The sequence below is a fragment of the Dromiciops gliroides genome, chromosome 2 (genome assembly GCF_019393635.1).
Source record: "Dromiciops gliroides isolate mDroGli1 chromosome 2, mDroGli1.pri, whole genome shotgun sequence".
NCBI lineage: Eukaryota > Metazoa > Chordata > Mammalia > Microbiotheria > Microbiotheriidae > Dromiciops > Dromiciops gliroides.
The window spans coordinates 420,315,006-420,337,247 of NC_057862.1; the positions used below are offsets into that span (position 1 = coordinate 420,315,006).

The 22,242-nt window shown below is 37.8% G+C and overlaps 1 protein-coding gene across 3 annotated transcripts in view; it reads right to left on the reverse strand.

Moving 5' to 3' along the window:
• Positions 1-22,242, reverse strand: part of GARNL3 (GTPase activating Rap/RanGAP domain like 3) — a 231,593-nt gene that overhangs the window by 42,901 nt on the left and 166,450 nt on the right. For all 3 annotated transcript variants that reach the window (XM_043984856.1, XM_043984857.1, XM_043984855.1), the window contains 2 exons: positions 21,748-21,814; positions 2,136-2,243 (listed from right to left, as the gene is read on the reverse strand). In XM_043984856.1, coding sequence (XP_043840791.1) covers positions 2,136-2,243; positions 21,748-21,814 — 175 coding nt within the window. The remainder of the gene's footprint in view (positions 1-2,135; positions 2,244-21,747; positions 21,815-22,242) is intronic.

A 22,242-nucleotide genomic window follows, 5' to 3' on the forward strand; every position in this document is an offset into this window, starting at 1 on the left:
TTTCTGGCTTTGACCTCTGGACTACTTAATAGTTGTTCCCTTTGATCCTTCAAGCTGAGCATTGTGCTTAGACTACTATCCTTTTCTAAAAGCTTCTTCACTTTTTCCTTGACTGTTAATTTCCAAAGCTAGTGGCACCTTCTATGTCAGACATGAACAGATCTACCTTATCTTAAAATATTCAATACATCTTCTCTTATCCATTCTGGGCTTGCTGGCCCCTCTCTGGCCTACCTCCTTTTTTCTCCCTCCTTTAGTTGCGTGAGTGGATTTACATCCATGATCTTTTCTTCACCATCCATTCACCACTACTAGCAATCTGGCTTCCTTGAGGGTTGCCATTGACTTTATTCTTTTCTAATACTTCAAATCTTTTCTCTATTTTCACTTTCCTAGATGACTACAGCAATTAACATTATGGTCCCCTTTTTCCATCCTGAAATTTCCTCTTGATTCTCCCCCTATGCCTTTGAACAGTCCTCCGTTTTCATTGCTTCAATCCTCTACTTGTTCTTGATCCCTTCTTTTATTTATAATCTCTCTCTCCTTCCCTTGATGAGTGTATTCATTATGGTGGCTTTAACTATCACTTCTCTGTTGATCTCATCCTCTTTCCTGGGCTTCCCTCTGCAACTGGTTTTAGAGTATTCTGCCTTTACTTCAAACTCACCAAATCTGTACTAGAAATTATCTTTCCTCTTAAATGAACTGCCCTTTCCATCCCAACAATAACAATGTTCTCTCACTCAGGCTTGAAGCTTTATAGCTATTTTTAACGTCTTTCTCTCTTTCATCTCCTATGTCTGATCTGTCACCAATCATGTCAAATTTCCTTTATAGCAGAGGAGTCAACGCATAGACTTTTACCCTCCAGAGTCCTGTTGGAACCAGATCAAGATGCAATAACAAAATAAACAAAACAACAAATAACAATAAATAAATAACAAAATAAATAAAAATACAATAGAACATAAATAATATTATTGTAGGGTATTGTTAGTCACTATGTGGCTCATAAGCATCCTTATGTATGGTTTAGTGGCCCCTGTTTCTGAGTTTTCCAGCACTGCTTTATAGCATCTGTTGGATTCATTCTTTGCTCTCCAGTTTCAACCTCCATCCCTTTCTCTTCAGTTTCAACATTGTCTATAATAGTTTGTTCTGATGTTTTGATACAGAGCTCTATTTTTGTAGGACAAAGTAAAGTAGAAAATTAGAAGTTCTTTCTTATGTGGAGCTTAAATTGAAATACAAGCCTGGCTGTTGACCACCTGGGGACAGACTACTCTACAGAAATTCTGGAAAACCCAGATTTAAAGTGATGAGAGGAAACATCTGACTCCACTTAGGATAAAGATACAATTCCTTTGTCTTGCACTTAAGGTTTAAGATTCTCCACAATATCTACTCCTTCTATGCCAGAGTCACACTGGGCTACTCAATGTCCCCTGGACATGTCTTGTGTTTTCTGACTCTGTATCTTTGCTAATGTGGTTCTCTATCAGTGGAATGGCCTTTTTCCTCTGCCTGTTGAGGTACTACCCACTCTTTAAAGCCCAATTCAAATGTCTTTTCAGTTGAAACAATTCCTGACCCCCATCACCCTGATCTCACTTTTCTGACGTTTGTACTATAAATTATCTATCACATGCCCATTAGACTGTCAACACTATCAAGGCAGATAATATATTTTCTAACTGTATTTCCTGTAATGTCTAACATAGTGTTCTGCACACAATGGACATGTAATAAGTAGTTGCTGAATTGAATTGAATTAAATCTCAGAATTTTGTAACTGGGAAGGACCCCCAGTCCAACCTCCTGATCTTACAGATTAGCAGGGTTGTTAAACAGCTTAATGAATGATTAACCAATGAGGAAAACTCCTTAAAATGTAGACACTCCTCTAGATGCCCAAATGCTATAGCAGGGGGAGCAACTAAGGCCAAATAAAAGAGAGGACTAAAAAATGAGAAGGACATTAGAACTGACTCCATTTAAAAGAATTCACGATTTCCCTTCTCAGCCTTTTAGGGGGGCAAAAGAATCACTAAATCAAGAGGTGGGTTTGTATACGATATTGAAGCATTTAGAAATATTCCAAAGAGCTTACTGTGACACAATTTTTTTCTTACCAACAGCATAAGGAACCTGGTTCCAACTAAAGTGGAAATCAGATGCTGAGGGTTGGATCAAAGGAGAGCCACCATTAAAAGGACACACTTTTTTATAATTGCAGCTATCTGTAATAAAAGAGAAAAGAATACTTGTTATTAAAAAAAAATTTATAAAGGCAACATTATGACCAGTGACATTAAATAAAGTTGCAAACTTTACAACCTTTACAATGGGCCCATCATGGCCCAGTTTTTGAAATTCCCTAGATAAAGCTGACACAAGCGATATTGAAACCATACGTTCTCAAAGACTTCGGAAGGTAGTTCAGAAGAAATGTGCCTTAAATGGAAAATATCATTACAGTTCTTATCTGGGGAAGAGGCACCCACTTAGAGAAAGGCAGAAGAATCCTGTTTAAATGTGAATTAGTTCCTAATATTTCTCATGCTTTTAAAATTCTATCATTGTAAGATGGAAATCAGCATATTATTGTACATTAAAAAACAGACCTTTAACATTTTTTTTTTTGGTGGTGAGGCAATTGGGTTTAAGTGACTTGCCTAGGGTCACACAGCTAGTAAATGTCAAGTGTCTGAGACTGGATTTGAACTCAGGTCCTCCTGACTCCAGGGCCAGTACTCTATCCACTGCGTCACCTAGCTGCTCCCCTGTAACATTCTTCTTAACCAAAGCTGAGTATGCTTTAATTTCTATTAGTTATTGTTGGGTGTGTATGTGGAGCTTTTTGGTGAGATACTCGGGAACATCTCTTCATTAAAGGCCTGGCCACTAAGAAACGCAATTTTTTGGTCATGACATCTCAGAAAGACCACCAAATATAAGATGTTCTTGCTAACACCTTAAAACTAATATGTTCTTAGAGGGCAGCTAGGAGTGGATAATGCATCAGCTCTGGATTCAGAAGTACCTACCTGAGTTCAAATCCAGCCTCAGACACTTGACACTTACTAGTTGTGTGACCCTGGGCAAGTCATTTAACCCCCACTGCCCCACAAAAAATACCCCCCCCCAAAAAACCCCTAATATGTTCTTAGTAATACTCTCATGGCTATTTCTTTGAAGAAAATTGAAGGAATGATGATGAATATATTATCTTATTAAGCATTTTTCAAGAGAAAAAGAAGTTATTAGTTCAAAGTTCTCTACACAGCTTCTTGAAAGAGCCATAGTTCACAGAAATCATTTTCCAAAAGCTCTGTTAAAGTCTAAATTATTATTGCTAAATAGTAATTACTAAATTACTATTAATTATTTAATCCAGATAGTATATTAAGTTTTAGATAGGCCAAATTTTTGACACAGAAGAATTATATTTTTATGTGCTGAACTGGGGCCCCTTTTATAATCACTGTACAAAGTACAGATGTGCCTGAATCTTGGAAAACTTTTTAAAAGAAGGCTCTGATGTGACATGGAAAGAGCACTGTGCAGATCTGGGTTCTGGTTTCAGTTTTGGCACTAAATGGCATGTGACCTTGGGGCACATGGCTTTGCTCTCTCTGTATTCAGCAGTTGTAATTAACTAATTAAAATAAGAGGATAAGACTAGATAATCTCTAATGATCCCTTCTACTGCTAAACTTCTATGCCTTGGAACATAATTTTATCCATTTAAATTATTTGAGGGTTGGAGTTGAATTTGTATTTTTATTAAACATCATTAAATATATGAGGTAGGGAGAGCTGGTCTTGTAGCAAGAAAGACCTGGGTTTTAGGCCTGCCTCTGACACATACTAGTGTGAGCCCAGTCTAGTCACTTAGCTTCTCAATGTTCTAGGTAACTCTCTAAGACTAGAAGCTCCAGAGAAGGTGTTGACTTGGATTGGAAGATGAAGTTTCTTCATCTGTCAGTTCCCTATTTCAATAAAATCATAGGTTTAGCCGCTCTTCTTACTGTTAATTACATTTTGATGGATTTACAAGCTCACCGATGTGGATATTCTCTCTAGTAGTACTGACTACAGACGAGATGCAACCGACTCTTTTCTATGTCTTCTTCCAAATCCACTACTTGGTATCTGCTCACCATGTTGGGGGTCTTTCCCTTGTGGGCCTTGGGTGGATACCAATGAGACGTTGAAGCTTTTTGTTGTTTATTCCTTGCTCATCTTACATCCCCAGTCCACCTCCTTTTCTGAATATTTCTCTTTGATGATATCTTTTCTACTTACAGTACAATACTCCCTCCTTTTTGGATGACTGGCAACTTTAACTTTTTGGAGAAGATGACTTGTAGCCATACATTGTCACAGGAAGAATAATGTTTTGGGGAGAAGCTTGAGGTCATTAAAAGCACTACACTCTCTTCCTGTTCAATTTTGGGCCCAATTAATTGTCCATTTCCAGTGTCTCTACATACATACATACACACACACATATGACACTGGACACACACACTGATATACCAGCTCTATAGATTGTCCCTCTGCTATATGTCTTAATTTGACAAGAGACATTTTTATCTACCCCAATCCTTTAGGTCAAACTTTTTTGAGTAATTATAGCTTGATGCAATTGGCATGATGTCATCAGCTAACCGGAGCATCACTATTTATAGAAATCCCTCTTCCATTTGTATTCTGATTGGAGCCTCCATGACAGTGGCAAATACCTTTGGAGTGCATGACTCTGTGGTTTATTTTTTGCTTTATTAATAATCAGAAGGTCAAAGTTACCTCTGTTGTTATATCTTTCAAAGAACTTTGTATGATTTTGATGTATGCCTAGGAGGGAAAAAACAAGCATTTTAATTTTTATTTATTTATTTTTTTTGTCTTTTTTGCAGGGCAATGAGGGTTAAGTGACTTGCCCAGGGTCACACAACTAGTAAGTGTCAAGTGTCTGATGTCGGATTTGAACTCAGGTCCTCCTGAATCCAGGGCCAGTGCTTTATCCACTGTGCCACCTAGCTGTCCCAGAAACAAGCATTTTTAAAAGAAATACTTTGTGTCAGGCACTATGCTAAGCACTGGATCCTCACAACACTGGGAGGTAGGTGCTATGCTTTATAAAGTTATAAGGAAACTGAGGCAGACAGAGGTTAAGTGACTTACCCAGGGTCACATAGTTACTAAGTGTCTGGGGTTGTAATGATTGGAATGACGCCACCTGCTGGAGACTTACTGTAGAAGAGTTCCACCCATGAAGCTAAGGTCTTTAAGGGCAAGACCAGGAGTCTTTTCTTTGGCCTCAGGAAGTGACGCTGGCTAGTGGGAGGAAGAAGGAAGAGACTGGCGCTCGGTCTCACTCTCTTTGCTGGGGACGCTGGTGGAGAAGGCAGCTAGAAATGTGCTCTCCCTTTAATAGATAGAGGAATCTAAGCCTTTCTTCTCTCTTTACCAAATTCTTATTCTCCTTAATAAATGCTTAAAAGTCTAACTCTTGCTAAAGCTTATAATTTATTGGCAACCACTCATTAGATTTTAGACAGTTTAGCTAGAATTTTAGCCCTTAACAGGGTTAAATTTGAACTTAGGTCTTCCTGACTCCAGGCCCTGTGTTCTATCCATTCTATCACCTAGCTGCCTTGTTGGAGAAGGGCTATTAAAGCAGCACTTTGCTTTACTGATTCAAACAAAAACATTTTTTTTTCTAACCAACAAATTATAAGATCAAAAGGATCTTTTATTCTCTTCACTTTTCAGTCAATTATAGAACTTTATTTTTTATTTTATTTTTGCAGGGCAGTGAGGGTTAAGTGACTTGCCCAGGGTCACACAGCTAGTAAGTCAAGTGTCTGAGGCTGGATTTGAACTCAGGTACTCCTGAATCCAAGGCTGGTGCTTTACCTACTGTGCCACCTAGCTGCCCAATTATAGAACTTTAAAGATGTGACATGCTAAAAAATTGAATTTGCAGAAGCCTTCCTGTTTCTCCTACTTACAGTAAGGATGTCCTCAATACCTATATAAAAATTTTATAGAGGTGGAAGAGGAGGCACGTGAGTAGGTAATTATTAATGTTCTCTTGTTTGACTTTTTTTCAGTTATAATAAAATTTGTGATTTCCCCCCAAGCAGTTGGTATTTTTTCTTCTTTTAGACATCTTGAGAACTGATCCCAGTCTTCAAAATTGTGTCATATGGGGCATGGCTCACTTCTGGATATTATATGGTCTAGTCCAGCAGCTCTTCCTATTTTTTTTTTCTGCAGCAGTTTCTACCTCTTCTTGTGAACTATGAGGCTAAAGCCCAAAAAGTGGTGCTTCCACTGACACTAGTGGAGAAAAGAGTTTGTGACAGAAATTCCAACAGCTCTTTTCCAGTTTTCATCTGTTGTTCTTCCAATTCCAACCTTAAATGCTCACAGAATGATCTGGCTTAAACTTGCCAAGCTTTCTATAAACTCATTTTTTCCTCCCTGGATTTCCCAATTTTATGATGAGATACATCTCATAATATTCCACCATTTTCCCTTGTAAAGTATTAGAAGGAAGTTTATATTCCCACTGAGTGTTGCTTTTGGCTGCTACACCTTGGCTATGAGATCAAGTATCTTTGGCTAAAACTTTTCTAGGCTCTATAGGTCTCTTCATTATGGCAATTAAACTTGCTTAGGAATTGTGATGATCTCTATTAACATCTGCTTTCTTATCCATTTCCATTTCTTTGCATCAAGATTCAAATTAAAGTTAGGGTTGTTCAATTACATGCTTTATTTTTTCATTTTTATTCTTTTAACTTGATATCAATCTTAATATTTTCTCTAAAAAACTCAATTGTTTTACTATATGCTGTTGTTTTAGAAGTGGTTCCTATATCAGTAACCAGTCATTTCCTGTTTATTAGAAATATAATCAATTTCATTTTGGGGGGTATGTGATGCTATTTGATGCTCATCATGCTTATTTACCTCCTGCCTCTCTCTCTCTCTCTCTCTTTGCAGGGCAATGAGGGTTAAGTGACTTGCTTAGGGCCACACAGTTATTAAGTGTCAAGTGTCTGAGGCTGGATTTAAACTTAGATCCTCCTGAATCCAGGGCCAGTGCTTTATCCACTGTGCCACCTAGATGCCCCTCCTGCCTCTCTTCTTGAAAAAAGTATGAATTATAGCATAATAAGCTATGAGAAATGTGAGGAAGTCAGGGAAAAATGGGAAGAATTATATGAACTGCTAAGGACTGATAAGCAGAACTGGGAGAACAATATACCCAATGATTACAACAATGTAAATTAAAAGAACACTAAAAGAAAACTGAACTATGAATAATTGAAAAACCAATAATGGCCCCAGAAAGTTAAACATCTCTGTCTCCTTTTGGTTGCAAGGTAGGAAACTATCAGAGGACAATGTTATAGACACTGTGAGGTACTGTCACTGCATTGACTGTTTTTGCTTAAGTCTTTTTCATTGTTATAAGGAAAGGTTCAATTCTGGAATCGGGGAGAGAGATGAGGTGGGCATATACCAAAATTACAATGATATAAAAACAAAAGGTATTGATGTAACTTAAATTAAAAAAAATTAATCTATTCATAATTTATGGGTACGAAGCCATTTTCAAACCATGTCCTCTGTCTCTCCTCTTACCAGAACTTAGACTTTGCCCCTGGGACTGTAACCTCTAAAAAGTGAGTTTTTATCCTTATCTTACCTGGAACCATGATGTTATGCTACTTGATCATTAGAAAATCATACCTCCACACCTCCTCTCCACCTTCCAACTTTAGCTTCCTTTTTATGTATAGTCTTTCTATATTAGAACAGTTAGGTGGCATAATAGATAGTTTAAAATCCAGCCTCAGACACTTACTAGCTGTGTCACACTGGGCAAGTCACTTAACCTTGATTGCCTTAGTTTCCTCATCTGTAAAAGCCAGAGAAGGAAATGGAAAATCACTTCAGTATCTTTGCCAAGAAAACCCCACAAAGAGTTGGACATGGCTAAGTAACTAAACAACAACTTCTTATATTAGATTGTAAATTTTTTAAGGGCAGTAACTGTCTTGCTTCTTGTTTTTATATCTCTAGAACTTAGTACAGTGCCTAGCACACAGTAAGTTTTTAATAAAAGTTCTTCCTCTCTCCCTCCTTTTCTCCCTTTCTCCCTCCCTTCCTTCTGCAAGTCTTTGGACTCTCTTGTTTCTTACTTTGGAATCACTATAAATCATATCTATGAGTTATGTGATGTTGAATTTTTTAAAAATCAGGAATATAGGATCTAATTATCATATTGTTTCTATAGCCAAATATATAGTTACTTCCTGACCATTTTCAAATCATGCCTTTGGTTTTTCACTGTGATGATGATTCACTTTAGATTGTAGTTTCCAGAAATACATTATGGAAAATTAGATACCACTTCCATTTCATCATTTTGAAAATCTGTTCTATAATATTTTGGGGAAGGGCTGATTCCAAGGCTTATAAATTCATCTTTGTTATCACCATAAGATGACACTTCTATAAATTGAAAATGAAGCTATAATTTTCTCCTTTGTTGATAGCTGAGTAAAAACAATCCCAGGCATAAACAACATAAAAATGCACTTTTAGCATTGCAAAGAGACTAGAAGTCCAGTATAGTTCTTGCATTTTGGCTCAGCTTTCTCATTAAATATTCTGTACTAATATCTAATATTCTATATAACACCCCAATCTCTGGTTAAGATCAATAAACTCTGCTTCTTTAGGACCAACTCAATAATTGTCTACTTACAGAACATCTTTGTTATCTTCAAGTAAGCTGATGGTTCTGAATTGCTCTAGAAATAGTCAGAAAAAATTCTTTGTATATTTATTAACCTTGTATTCTGTAAGCATGATATGTTGTATAACAATTAAACCATTTATTAAGTGCCTGGTATGTATGTGTCAGGCACTGTGCTAAATTCTGGGGATACAAAGAAAAGGAAAAAAATGAAACAAAAACAAAATAAAATTTCCTGCCCTCAAGGAGTTTATAGTCTAATGGTGGAAATAACAGAAAACAACTATGTATAAACAAGATATAAACAGGATAAAGTGGAGAAAATCTCAGAAAGAAGGAACTAAAATTAAGGAGTAGGGAAAAGGTTTTTTGGGTCAAAGGTGGGACTTTAGCTGAGACTTAAAGTCAGGGAGGTGGAGATGATGGGGGAGACCTTTCCACGCATGGAAGACAACCAGGGAAAGTACCCAAAGCCAGGAGATGGGGCATCTTGTGCATGGAACAGACAGGCCCAGTATCATCAGAGCACAGAACACTGGGGAGGTAGGGGGTATTGTAAGGTGTAAGAAGAATGAAAGGGCAGGAAAAGGCCAGGTTGTAGGATGGTTATATTTTCTAGTCAATTAAGGTTTTATTTTATGAGGGCCTACAGTCTTGGAACATGAAAGAATGGTCTAAAGTTTCTTATTTTGTTCAAACCTGGGAGCATATGATTCACTGGTATCTTCCAAAGTATGGGATGGCAAGCATCACTAAAAGAGATCAGTTTCAGCACAGGGAAACATTGGTTGGACTGTGTTCATTATTTCCTTTATCAAGCATTTATTAGTTGCCTCTGATGTTCCAGGCACAGTGTTGGTATTAGGTACACATTTAAAAAAAGAAAAAACTTCCACATTTTACAGATTAGAAACAGAGGCCAAGACTTTAAGTGACTTGCTTAGGGTCACTCAGGTAGTGAGTCTCTAGGACTTGAATCGGGTCTTCCTGACTCCAGGTCCAGCACTCTATTTGATACATTAGAATATCTTTCCTTAAAAACAAAAGTTTCAAAAAAAAAGGTTTTGAGTAATGGAAGTATCATTGGATGAAGCATATAATCTTCCTGCATGACTACTTTAAAGATGCTACCCACTTGAATGCATAATCTCTGATTTTCTAGTTAAAAATTAGATCACATTATACTTTACACTATTGTTATAATATTTTATAGGCCTACACTGTAGAGAATTCTTCCTCTATAACACACACATACTACACTAGTTGATGTTCCCTTCACTTTGTACTTATGACTTGAAAACAGTGATGCCCTAAGAGGCTATTTGAGTTAGCAGGTTTTAACTGTTTTTTTTCATTAAATGTCCCTTGGAGGTAGGGAGAAACATACCTCTGCTTACTTATTGTGATATGTGCACTTCAATACAGATTAGTTTCTTTGGGGGAAAGAAAGGAGACTGGCTACTTTAAATCATCAGGTTGCTAAGTCCTTCTGGGTCACTTGCCCAGAGGGAATGTTAATGGTGTGGTTATTAACAATAACATCACATGGGTCTATTTATAAAAGGCAGTGAGTAGAATGAGGTTGCTCCAGAAGACAAGGTTAGGACCAGGGCTTGTGACTCTCTGAGAAAGAAGGAAGGATCAGATCAGAGAAATTTAGGAAAACTTGGTCAGATATATGGAGACTTAGTCATGCTAATGTGGTATTCAAACTCTAGCATTTTGATGGGATCATAAATTTAGGGTCAGAAGGAATCTTTGAGGTCTTCTAGTAGAACATCCTCCTGCCCCATTTTAGTTGAGCAAACTGAGGCCCAGAGATTTTAAGTGACTTTCCCAATGCCACATGGATAGTAAGGGACAGAGCCAAGATTTAAACCCAGGTTCTCTGACTCCAAGTGTAACCTCCTTTCCATTGTACTGTCTTGCTTCGACTTCTTGTTTGCTGAGAAAGAGAACTGAGCACACATGAGGGTTAAAGGAAGTAGTGACAAGATATCCTATGGTCAGAAACAGGCCATGAGCAGTGACATGAAAGCTTGGGACCAAAAGTCCAGGCTGCCTGAAGGCTGAAGTTCTCAACAGGTGAACAAGGCCAGTGGTCTTTGTATCATTAGGAAATTCTAGGAGTGGGTGTGTAGGGAGGTGTCTGAGAGCAGACACAAAGCTGACAGATCAGTCCTGGGGCAGGGGATAAGTGGGGAAGGAATGGCAGACAAATATTAAAAACCAAAGGTACAAACAGTCTAAAAACAGGGTATCTATCCAAGCAGGTGGCGAAGCATGGATGGTGGTGAGTGGACTGGTATTGGGAGTCACGAGGAAACTAGAATTCAGTGTCAGGAAACAGCTACTGGAGAGAGTGGAGACCAGGCAGGAAAGCCAATCACTGAGAGGATTCCTGGGGAATGCAGGTCCAGGTCCAGGAATCCAGTTATAGGAGAACTTAGGCACAAAGGTCAGGGTGCATCTGACAATAAGACTATCACTTAACAATTCCCTTATATGCCTCCTTAGCACAAGAATTGATCCCAGAATCTGTAGCCGGGCTGAACCCATATGTGTGTGTGCATGTGTGCATGCATGTGCGTGCGTGCGTGCGTGTGCGTGTGTGTGTGTGTGTGTGTGTGTGTGTGTGTAGTTCAGTTATTAGGCTCAGTAGTTAAAGAGTGAGGAGCAAAGTAGGACTTTACCCTTTTTTATTTGTTGTTTTATATGATATTATGTAGGTCATCCAGACTGAAAAGTGAATTAATGAATTTTTAGTCTATTCATCACAAACATATAGGACTGGAAAAGGAGCTGGGCTAGTTATTTAGTGAGACTAAAGGAGAAAAGATGGACACTCTGAAATATTAAGAGAACCTCAGGAAGGGTCTGAGACAGAAATCTAATCTCCCTGTAAATTCCAACACTGGATCCAAGCAGACTAGATATAATTCTTTTTATATGATTGGACTTCAAATACCTGAAGAGACTGATCATATCTCTGTTCCCTCTCCCCCAATGTTTCTCTTTTCCCCCAGGACAAACACACTTAGTTTCTTCAACTGATTAACACACAGCATGGTTTATTTAGTGCTGGTTGCTCTTCTTTCCACAGCCCCCCTTAAAATGCTGTGCCTTGGAAGGAAAACAGTATTCTATATATGCACCCACCAGGGTAGATTATAGAACATTCAGCTTCCCACTTTTAGACATAGGACTTCTTCTTCTTCTTCTTCTTCTTTTTTTTTTTTTTGGTGAGGCAGATGGGGTTAAGTGACTTGTCCAGAGTCACATAGCTAGTAAGTGTCATGTGTCTGAGGTTGGATTTGAACTCAGGTCCTCCTGAATCCAGGGCCAGTGCTCTATCCACTGCACCACCTAGCTGCCCCCTTAAAGAGGGATTAGATGTTTGGTCTTTTTGTTTTTCTTTCTTCTTCTTTTGGGGCAATGAGGGTTAAGTGACTTGCCCAAGGTCACACAGCTAGTAAGTGTCAAGTGTCTGAGGCCGAATTTGAACTCAGGTCCTTCTGAATCCAGGGCCAGTGCTTTATCCACTGCACCACCTAGCTGCCCCTAGACATAGGACTTCTAATCTTGAATCCTAATATTAAATTATTTTTTTTTGGCCTGCTATGTCACACTGCTGAATCATATGAAAATTATGGAGCACCATAACCTTCAGGCTTTTCTCTCTTTTTTTTCTCTTCTCACACATAAACACACATATTTACATACATAAATACATACACACACATATACATACATATATACTTTGCTAGACCTGTCATTTCACTGATAGAGGTAATTCTTGGTGAGCAAATTCCCTTTACCATAAGAGATTTTACTTGTTCTACAACTGATCATTTGAGAGAGTTTCTTGGGAAAATAAAAGGGTAAGTGACTTGCCCAGCCAGAGTCACACAGCCAGTATGTGTCAGAGATGGATTTGAACTCAGGTCTTCTTGATTCTGAGGTCAGCTCTTTATCTACTGTACCATAGTGCCTCTCATCATGTACTTATGCAGTTAATTTTGGAACTTCAATTATAACTATGTTTATCCCTATTAAATTTTATATTATTCAATTATTCTTTCAAATCATTGAGTTTTGTCATCCAATACAAGGTATCCCCAAAATCTTACTGTAGGCAGCAAGGTGGTGCAGTGGATAGAGTACCGGGCCTGGAGTCAGGAAGCCCTGAGTTCAAAGGTGGCCTCAGATACTAGCTGTGTGACCCTGTGTAGGTCACTTAAACCTCTGTTTGCCTCAGTTTCCTCAACTGTAAAATAGCATCTAGTAGCATCTATCTCACAGGGTTGTTGTAAAGATCAAATGAGTTAATATTCGTAAAGTGCTTAGAATTGTAAGAAACTAATTATGATTTGGGGTTTCTGTGACCCCATCTTTGGCTGGGATTGGAGGCCCTGGCGTGAGCCCGTGCACCCTGACCTTGCGCCGGACACCCACACACCTACCTGGGCCTGGCCAAATTATAATGAAGGAAGCCCCACCATGACTAGAAGCCTGGTGAGGACAGTTCAGGTGATCTTTGGCATCTGGAAGCTGGGGGGCTGGCATCTGTAGAGCTACTTGTTAGTTCTGTCAATCAGGGCTGCCAGTCAATTAGTTTGGAGCTGTGTGTGTGTGGTTGGCCCTGTTTCCTGTGAAAGAGGGAGTTTCTGGGAGAGAGAAGGGAGGAGAGAGGACTCTGGCGTTTGTGGGAGAGGGAGTGAGATGCTGGTCCTCTTTGGAACTCTGATTCTGGGTGGTGGTGAGTTTGTGAATTGTATTTTTTCCTTTTTCTTTGTCCCTAGTTCTCTTAACCTTATTTGTGTTTTAAATTTGTTCCCATTAATAAACCCTGTTTTGTTTTTTGAAAGAGGCTGTTAATCTCCTTTCTTACCCCAATATTATGGTGAGCTGCCCAATGAACTCGCCCCAATATTAAATTTGACCCGTACAGCATAGTGTCTGATACATAGAGGAAGTTACAGAAATGCTAATTATAGTTGTTATCACTAGTTTTTAGTGCACTAAGACTTTTGGGACACCCCTCCTATTGGCTATTTCTTCCAGCTTCCTGACATTCGTAAATTTGATCGACATAATCTATATCTTCATCCAAATCACTGATAAAAATGTTGGAGATAATAAGGTCAATGAAAGAGCCATGTAGCATTCTACTATAGCCTTCTTTCAAGACCGACATTAATCTATTAAGAAATACTTTAATTACACTTGTTCAACAAACTACCATTTCACTGAAATATATTATTCCCCTAAATCCTTCTGTTTTGTCTACAAGGATATCTTAGAGACTGTCAAATGGTGTGCTGAAATGCAGGCATATTATAGCTACAGCTTTTTCCTGATTTATCAGCCCAGCAATCCTATCAAAAAAGAAAATGAGGTTACTTTTGCTTGTCTTCTTAAAAAACTTATGTTGGCTTATAATGATTTCTGTGGCCCTAAGCACAGTGCCAGGCACATAATAGGTGCTGAATAAATGCTTGCTGACTTGACTTTTAAGTCGCAAACCATCCAAATTAATAATTCATTTTCAACTCTGACCATAAAGTAATGTCAAACTCATCATTCTGTAGGTTGTAGAAATCACCTTATTATTAATCATCAAAATCACTTTGAAAATAAGGACTGTTATTCCTTAAGAAAACCAAGGAAACTGAATCAAAATGGTGTTAAAAAGGCAGGTATGGTCATCATACTTAAGCAAACCCAGCATATATGAGTATATTTATATAGTGAAAGCTATATAGTCATTATGGTTCTATGAGACTATCCCTATACAGTTCTGTGATACAGAACCACAAAATCTAAGAGTTGAAAGGGACTTCAATTCATACCAGAATAAGAAGTTCTTCTCTTAACATCCTTAACAAGTAACTTTTGAGCTCTTGTTTGAAGACTTTCAATGAGAGGGAACCTCCTACTTCTAAGGAAGCCCATTCCCCATTTGGATAGCTTTAATTATTAAAATATGATTCATTATATTATTGTGCTATAAAAAATGACAAGCAGGATGATTTTAGAAAGGCCTGGAAAGACTTGTATGAACTGATGTATAGTGAAGTGAGCAGAACCAGGAGAATATTGTGCACAGTTACAATATTATTTGATGAAGTATGAAAGACTTAACTATTCTCAGCAATGCAATGGTCCAAGACAATCCCAAAGGACTATTGATGAAGCATACTATCCACCTCTAAAGAAAGAATTGATATTGATTGAACACAGACAGAAGCATGCTATTTTTCACTTTTTTCTTTTATCCAAGTTTTCTTGTACAAAATGACTAATATGGTAATGTTTTACATCACTGCACATGTATAACCTATATCTGATTATTTACCACCTTGGGGAGGGGGTAAGAGGAGGGAGGGAAGGAGGGATAAAATTTGAAACTCAAAACTTTAAATAAAAATGTTTATTATTAAAAAAATATGATTCCTTAACATGAAACCTTAATCTATTTCACTGTAACCTCAAAGAACTCTAGTACCTTTTCCATGTCAGCCCTTCAAATATCTGAAGAGAACAATTATGTCACATGACCTTCTCTCCTCCAAGCTAAACATCCATAAGTTCTTCATTTGATCCCCATACAACATCTGATCCTCAACTGGGATATATTTTTCAGTGCTTTCACCATGCTAGTTGCCCTCTTCTGGACACATTCCACTTTATCTATGTCTTCATTAAAATGTGGTGTCCAGAACTGAATAAGTCACTCCACACATGGTATTCCCCAGGGTAGAGTATAGTGGAACTACTAGTTTTCTTGTTTTGGAAACTTTGCCCCCCACAAATAATAGACATTTTTATTTAAAGTTTTGGGTTTCAAATTTTGTCCCTCCTTCCCTCCCTCTCCTTTCCCCTTTCTGAAGCAGTAAGCAATCAGATATAGGTTATACATGTGCAGTTGTGTAAAACATTACCATATTAATCATTTGGTATAAGAAACCATGCCTATTTTAATACTGTTTGGGATATCAATTAGCACATTTGGCTGTCATTTAACGCTGTTGACCTATGGTGAAATTACAATAGACTGATATCCCCAGATCTTTTTTGCAGGAATTCTTTCCTCAAGAGGTGGTGGCTTCTCCCTTCTCTGAGGCTGGATGACCACTTGTCAGGTATGTTCTAGGTGTTGAGTGTAGATTTCTTTCATTTATGGGTTGGACTGGATTGGCCACTGAGATACCTTTCAACTCTTACATTCTGTGATTCTGCCTTACCATACCTCTTCCATTCTGTATTTGTTAAGTTGATTTCTTGAACCCAAGAATAGTACTCTACATTTATTCCCAACACATTTCATCTTATCTTATTAATCCCATATTTCTAGACTGTTCTAGAAGGTCCCACAATGTCATTTCCTCTTCCCAATAAATTCTAGTTATTTCCTGGAGTATGCATAACAAGTTCATATAAGATAAGGATGGATGGCATAATTCACATAAAAGGACATGATTTAGATGGATGAGTGAAGCTTGTTCTTTCTTTCTTTCCCTCCCTCCCTCCCTCCCTCCCTCTCTCTCTCTCTCTCTCTCTCTCTCTTTGTGGGGCAATGAGGGTTAAGTGACTTGCCCAGCGTCACACAGCTGTATCAAGTGTGTGAGGCCGGATTTGAACTCAGGTTCTCTTGAATCCAGGGTCAGTGCTTTATCTACTGTGCCACCTAGCTGCCCTTTAAAAAAGCCTGTTCTTTTAATAAAATTCAATAGTGAGCAGTTAAGATGACTCATCATCTAGATGATAGAAAGTACTGTATCATAGACATAGCTCAAGGATGTGACTTATGTACTTTGTATGCCTGTTGAATTGAGGGTAATATACTATGGAAATGGAGGATTATGAATAGTGAAGTCCAGAATTGTGAGAAAAACTGTGGATCCTAATTGGAGGAGATGTGGAAGGGGTGACCACAGAGTCAGAAAATCTAAGAAATAGGCAAGAGGCCTCATTCATCACCACTACCAGAAAGTCATATTCCTGAGATAGGGGCTGGTCCTTTGCAAAATCCAGCATTATTGCTGCCTAGGGACGTTGACATGGAGTACAAGTGTGCTGGTTGACCATCAGAGTCCTTGGTCAGGTCCAGCAGACCTTGTTTTAAAAGACTGATATGTTGCATTTGTAGCTACCCCAAATTGTGGGGATCTTAAACAGACCCACATGGTCTGCCACAGGGCTTCATGGCAGAGATGAAATATTGTACACTAAGCTTCTCTGGGATAAATGTTTAAGATCAGTACAGAGAAAAGAGTTAAAGCTGCAAAGAACCAGAATGTATTGTTATGCCTGCCACTAGTGGAATGGAGTAAGTAGTTCTAGTCAAGTTTTAGTGACTATGAGGTTTATGATCTAAAGAAGGGCCTGTCAGAGTGACCTGATCTTCTGGATGCCCAAACTAGTTTTTCAACACAGCCCATCTGTCAGTGGACTGTGATGTCATGGAATTATGTAACAGTAAGATGAATGTGTGAAAAAGTACATTTAGTAGATCTGGCATTGGCAGAGCTGCTGCGCAGTCTAAAGATGTTCTGGGTTCTTATGGCAGCTGAAAACAGGAATGAATTACTACCTGTGATATTTGGGAACCTCAAATGCAGCTTTGACGAGTAGCTTCTCCCATGTCATACAGTTTTTTCATGGCCTCCTACTTCATCAATTAACTGAAACTGTTCTCTCCAAAATTATTAGTGATTTTTCAACTGCCAAATATGATTGCCTTTCATTGATCCTCATCCTTCCCACCCTCTCTTTTATACTGTCGATGACCCTCTATTCTCTTGGTTTCCATGACACCATTCTCTTGGTTCTTTTTCCATCCATTTGTTCACTACTCCTTGGTGTCTTTTGCCGGATCATCATGAACATCACACTGCCAACTGTGGCTGTACTCTCAAGGCTCTGACTTAGGTCTCTTTTCTCTTTATAAGACATTATCAGCTTCCATGGGTTTAATCATCATCTTGGTGCAACTTACTTGAAGATCTATATAACTAGCTTTATTCTTTTTCCTGAGCTCTAGTCTTGCCTCACCAAATCCTTGTTGTACTTTTCAAACCTGATGTCCTGTTGGCATTTCAAACTCATCATGTCCAAATCAGAATTCATTATCTTTCCCCCAAACCCATGTCTCTTCCTAGCATACTTATCTCTGTTCTAGGAAACCACCATCCTTCCAGTCTCTCAGCTTTGCAATTTTGGAGTCATCCTTGACTCCTCTCTTGCTCACGCCATATATATCCAATGAGTTTTCAAGTCTTTTTGAGTCAATTGCTCTTGAATCCACCCCCTTCTTTCTACTCATGCAGTCACTACCCTTTAGGCCTTCATCAAATCACACTTACAATATGAAAATAAACTCCAATTGGTCTACCTGCCTTAAAAGATTGATAAGGACTTCAGTTATCCTCCCTTTATTCTTTCTCTTCAATCTATCTTCTACATAGCCACCCAAGTAAATTTTCTAAAGTACAGGTTTGACTGTTATTCTCTTACATAATAAACTTCAATGGCATAATTATCTTCTGTTTTTTTAATTCAAATTTTATTTTATGTTTAGGTTTGTATTATTTTCCTCCTACCACCTCTCCTCCATACCAATTGAGAAAGCAAGTCTATTATATACACGCACAGTCAAGCAAAACAAATTTTTATACTGACTGTCATGTCCTATGGCATGATCCGCACCCAATGGCTGAGATGTGCAGGACACAGAATTCTTACCATCACTTTCAGTTTTAAAACTTATTCTCAGGGGCAGCTAGGTGGTGGAGTGGATAGAGCACTGGCCCTGGATTCAGGAGGACCTGAGTTCAAATCCAGCCTCAGACACTTAACACTTACTAGCTGTGTGACACTGGGCAAGTCACTTAACCCCAATTGCCTCATCAAAAAACCCAAACAAAACAAAAACCAAAACAAAACAAAAACCTTATTCTCTCTTATTTTGACTTCTAGTTATTATCTTAATACTAGAAATTACTAGAAACCTCCAGATAAATGAGGTTTCACTGTACTATGTTTTTAAGAACATATGGATGTTTAAAAGATTCATTAGTACCTATATAAATAGATAGAACATTGAATTTTTTTATTTACCAAAGTTAACTGAAGCAAATATTTATTTATTTATTTGCAGGGCAATGAGGGTCAAGTGACTTGCCTGGGGTCACACAGCTAGTGTCAAGTGTTTGAGGTCGGATTTGAATGAAGCAAATATTTATTAAGGGATTTGGGGTCAGACCACTTGAATTTAACTTTTGGTTTTGCTTCTTACTAAACGAATGACCTTGGGCAAATCACTTAACCTTTCTGGGCCTCAGTTTCCTCATTTGTAAAACGAAGGAGTTGAACTCAGTAACATCTGAGGTCTCTTCTAGGTCTGTGTCTTTGAGGCTTGATGTTTTTAGGATACAAATTATTATCTGTTGAATTCAGGAATATTTGGGGGGATAGTTTATCTCAACTACAATTAGGAAGCCAACAAAAATTTTTAAATTATCATAACTAAACCTTATGTATGCAATACATTTGATTTAGCCAACAAATGGATAATTACTTTTAATAAAAAGAATATATTTTAGATTTTGAATTGTAATAATTGTATTGTTTTACTTTCTTTTTTTGTGAGGCAATTGGGGTTAAGTGACTTGCCCAGGGTCACACAGCTAGTAAGTGTCAAATGGCTGAATCCAGATTTGAACTCAGGTCCTCCTGAATCCAGGGCTGGTGCTCTATCCACTGCGCCACCTAGCTGCCCTTGTTTTGCTTTTAAAAATATTATTTCAGCAAAGTTAAGATGAGATACTTAGAATAACTCTGTGTGTGCGCGCGCGCAATTCATTCTTCACCTCCCTTTACCTATATTTTTGAAACTGGGAACAGAAAGATGAATTTTCTACCTTTTTCAGTTTTTAGAAAGTTTCTCACTTTAAGTGTTAACACAACAGGTTCTCTCTTTAGCTATGGAAGAATTTAATGTGGTTAAATAGATTAGCATTTTAAAAAATTCTGATGAATCTAGGTGCTTAAGTCTTTTATCAATTTACTGGTGTAATTTTTAATAAAATCTATTCTGCAATTATATTTCATTCTTGATCTTGAAATTTATTCTAGCTTATTTCTTGATAAGGAACTAGAGGATCCCCATGTCATAGTCAACTTTTCACACTTATAGATTGACCTTAGTAATGAGTATTAAGAATAGTTATAGGGGCAGCTAGGTGGAGCACTGGCCTTGGATTCAGGAATACCTGAGTTCAAATCCAGCTTCAGATACTTGCCACTTACTAGCTGTCTGACCCTGGGCAAGTCACTTAACCCCCATTGCCCCGAAAAAAATAAAAGAATATTTATAAGAAAAGGAGAAAAGTGGAGTCAGGAATTCCAGTTGGAAGGGACCTTAGAGGTAATCTAATCTTCCTATTTTACACATGAGGAAACTGAGGGCCTGAGAGTTTACATAACTTACCCAAGACCATGCAGGTGTAAGCAGTAATGCTGGATTTAGTAGACCAGGTCTTTTGATTCCAAAGCTGGCATTGCTTCCACTATATCATATGGCCTCAAATGCCAATATATTATTTAGAAAATTTTTCTAAAAATCTTTGTTACTATATTGTTCCAAAGACTATAAAATTATAACAACTATTCCAAAACGATACTTTCATCTTTAATATATCTGGCATGAAAACTACTGGTATATATATATATATATATATATATATACACATATATATATTTGTATTTACAGAAAGATTTCAAATAAAATAATTGATTTAAATCAATAACATCTGATTTTACTTCAGGAAAAAATTCGTTTTTATTTATCCTGATCTGCCATAACTTTCTACTTTTCATTTTGTCCCTTTCCCTGTCAATTCTTCCCTCCCTTCCCATCCTCTGCAGGTACCTTAAAGAAAAAAAAAATCAAAATCAGTTTACCAAAGGAAGCACTCTGATAACTATTTTCTCTGATGATTTCACAATAAAGACAAAATGCCAAAGTCAAAATAAAAATAAAGTTTATTTAAAAGTTTAATAATCTTATAAGAAATTTAAAAAATAAGAAATCATAACTATCTCATAAGACCGTAAAAACAGTGATTGAGAAAACAGGAGGGACAAGCTTAAACTTGGGAAAATCTCTGTTCCCCTTTTGTAAAAAGGTATCTCCAGTGGGAAGAAGTTTTATGAGAGGCAACATAGTGCAGCAGAAGAGAGCACTGGATTTAGGAGTCACATGACCTTCATTCCAAGTCTTACCTTCAGTATCTTCTAGTTATAAGACTGTAGGCAAGTTCTTTATTTTTTCTGAGCCTCAATTTCCTTATCTTTAAAATGGGAAGATTAATCCTTTTATTATCTGCTTTATAAAGTGTTGTGAGGAAAGTACTTTGGAAACCTTAAAGTATTCTAAAAGTGTGTGATATTATAGTAGCAACTCAGGCAGGGTACTTCTGCTTTTTTTGCAAATGAATAACTTGCAATTTTTTCCCTTTCAAATGGTCCATCACACACACACACACACACACACACACACACACACACACACACACACACACCCCACATCCCACATACAATTTATTTCCAGAAAGGTTTAGATAAATTCATGGCACAGGTTATTAATGAGAACAGGAGATGTTTGGGGGTATATCCTTATCCTTTGAAGCTAATGTCAGGGAGGCCAGTACCACACTAGCTCCCTGAATATTCTTGGGTACCACTGTCAGAGAGAAAAATATGCTATGCAGACTGACCCAGCTTGGCATTAATTATATTGTAGTCATACCTGGGCAAAACATTTGAGGTAAAAAAATGTAAATGGAAACAATGCATTTAGCTAAGTACTATGGCTAATTCTCTTAAGCCTTTAGAAGAATTAAAAAGAATAAGTTTAACACATTTAAATATTTTAGGAATGAAATAGCACTTACAGTTGTAACACAGCAGCAAGCCAGCTTCCCCATCTTCATACACATCAATAGCTGCAACAAAATTAACCTGTAATGATAATGGGCAAGGGTAGTGGGCAGACTGAATACTGACACTACTGAAAAGAGTTTTTGAATCAGTGAGATGTTTAGTATGGCCACTGGTACTTGCAGCTGGCCTTCTGCATTATGGAAACTCAGGGAGGAATGAGTTTACTACTATCAGGAAATACCTGTGGGGGGGGGGGTGATCAGAAAACACCGAGGAAAAAGACTCAAAGTAAAAAATAGGTCTTCACTCTGATAGATCTGCCTTTACATCGATTCCTTCTTCCTTCCTTCCCAATTGGTTTAGAAGAAATGTTTTTCTTTCTTTTCTCCACCTGTGCTTTCAATCTCATCCCTTCCAGATTTTCAAGGGGTTTTGCCTATGCTATTCTCTTATCTTTTCCACTAGTTCCATATTTTTCTTTTGAACTTTCTTGTCCTTTATAGACT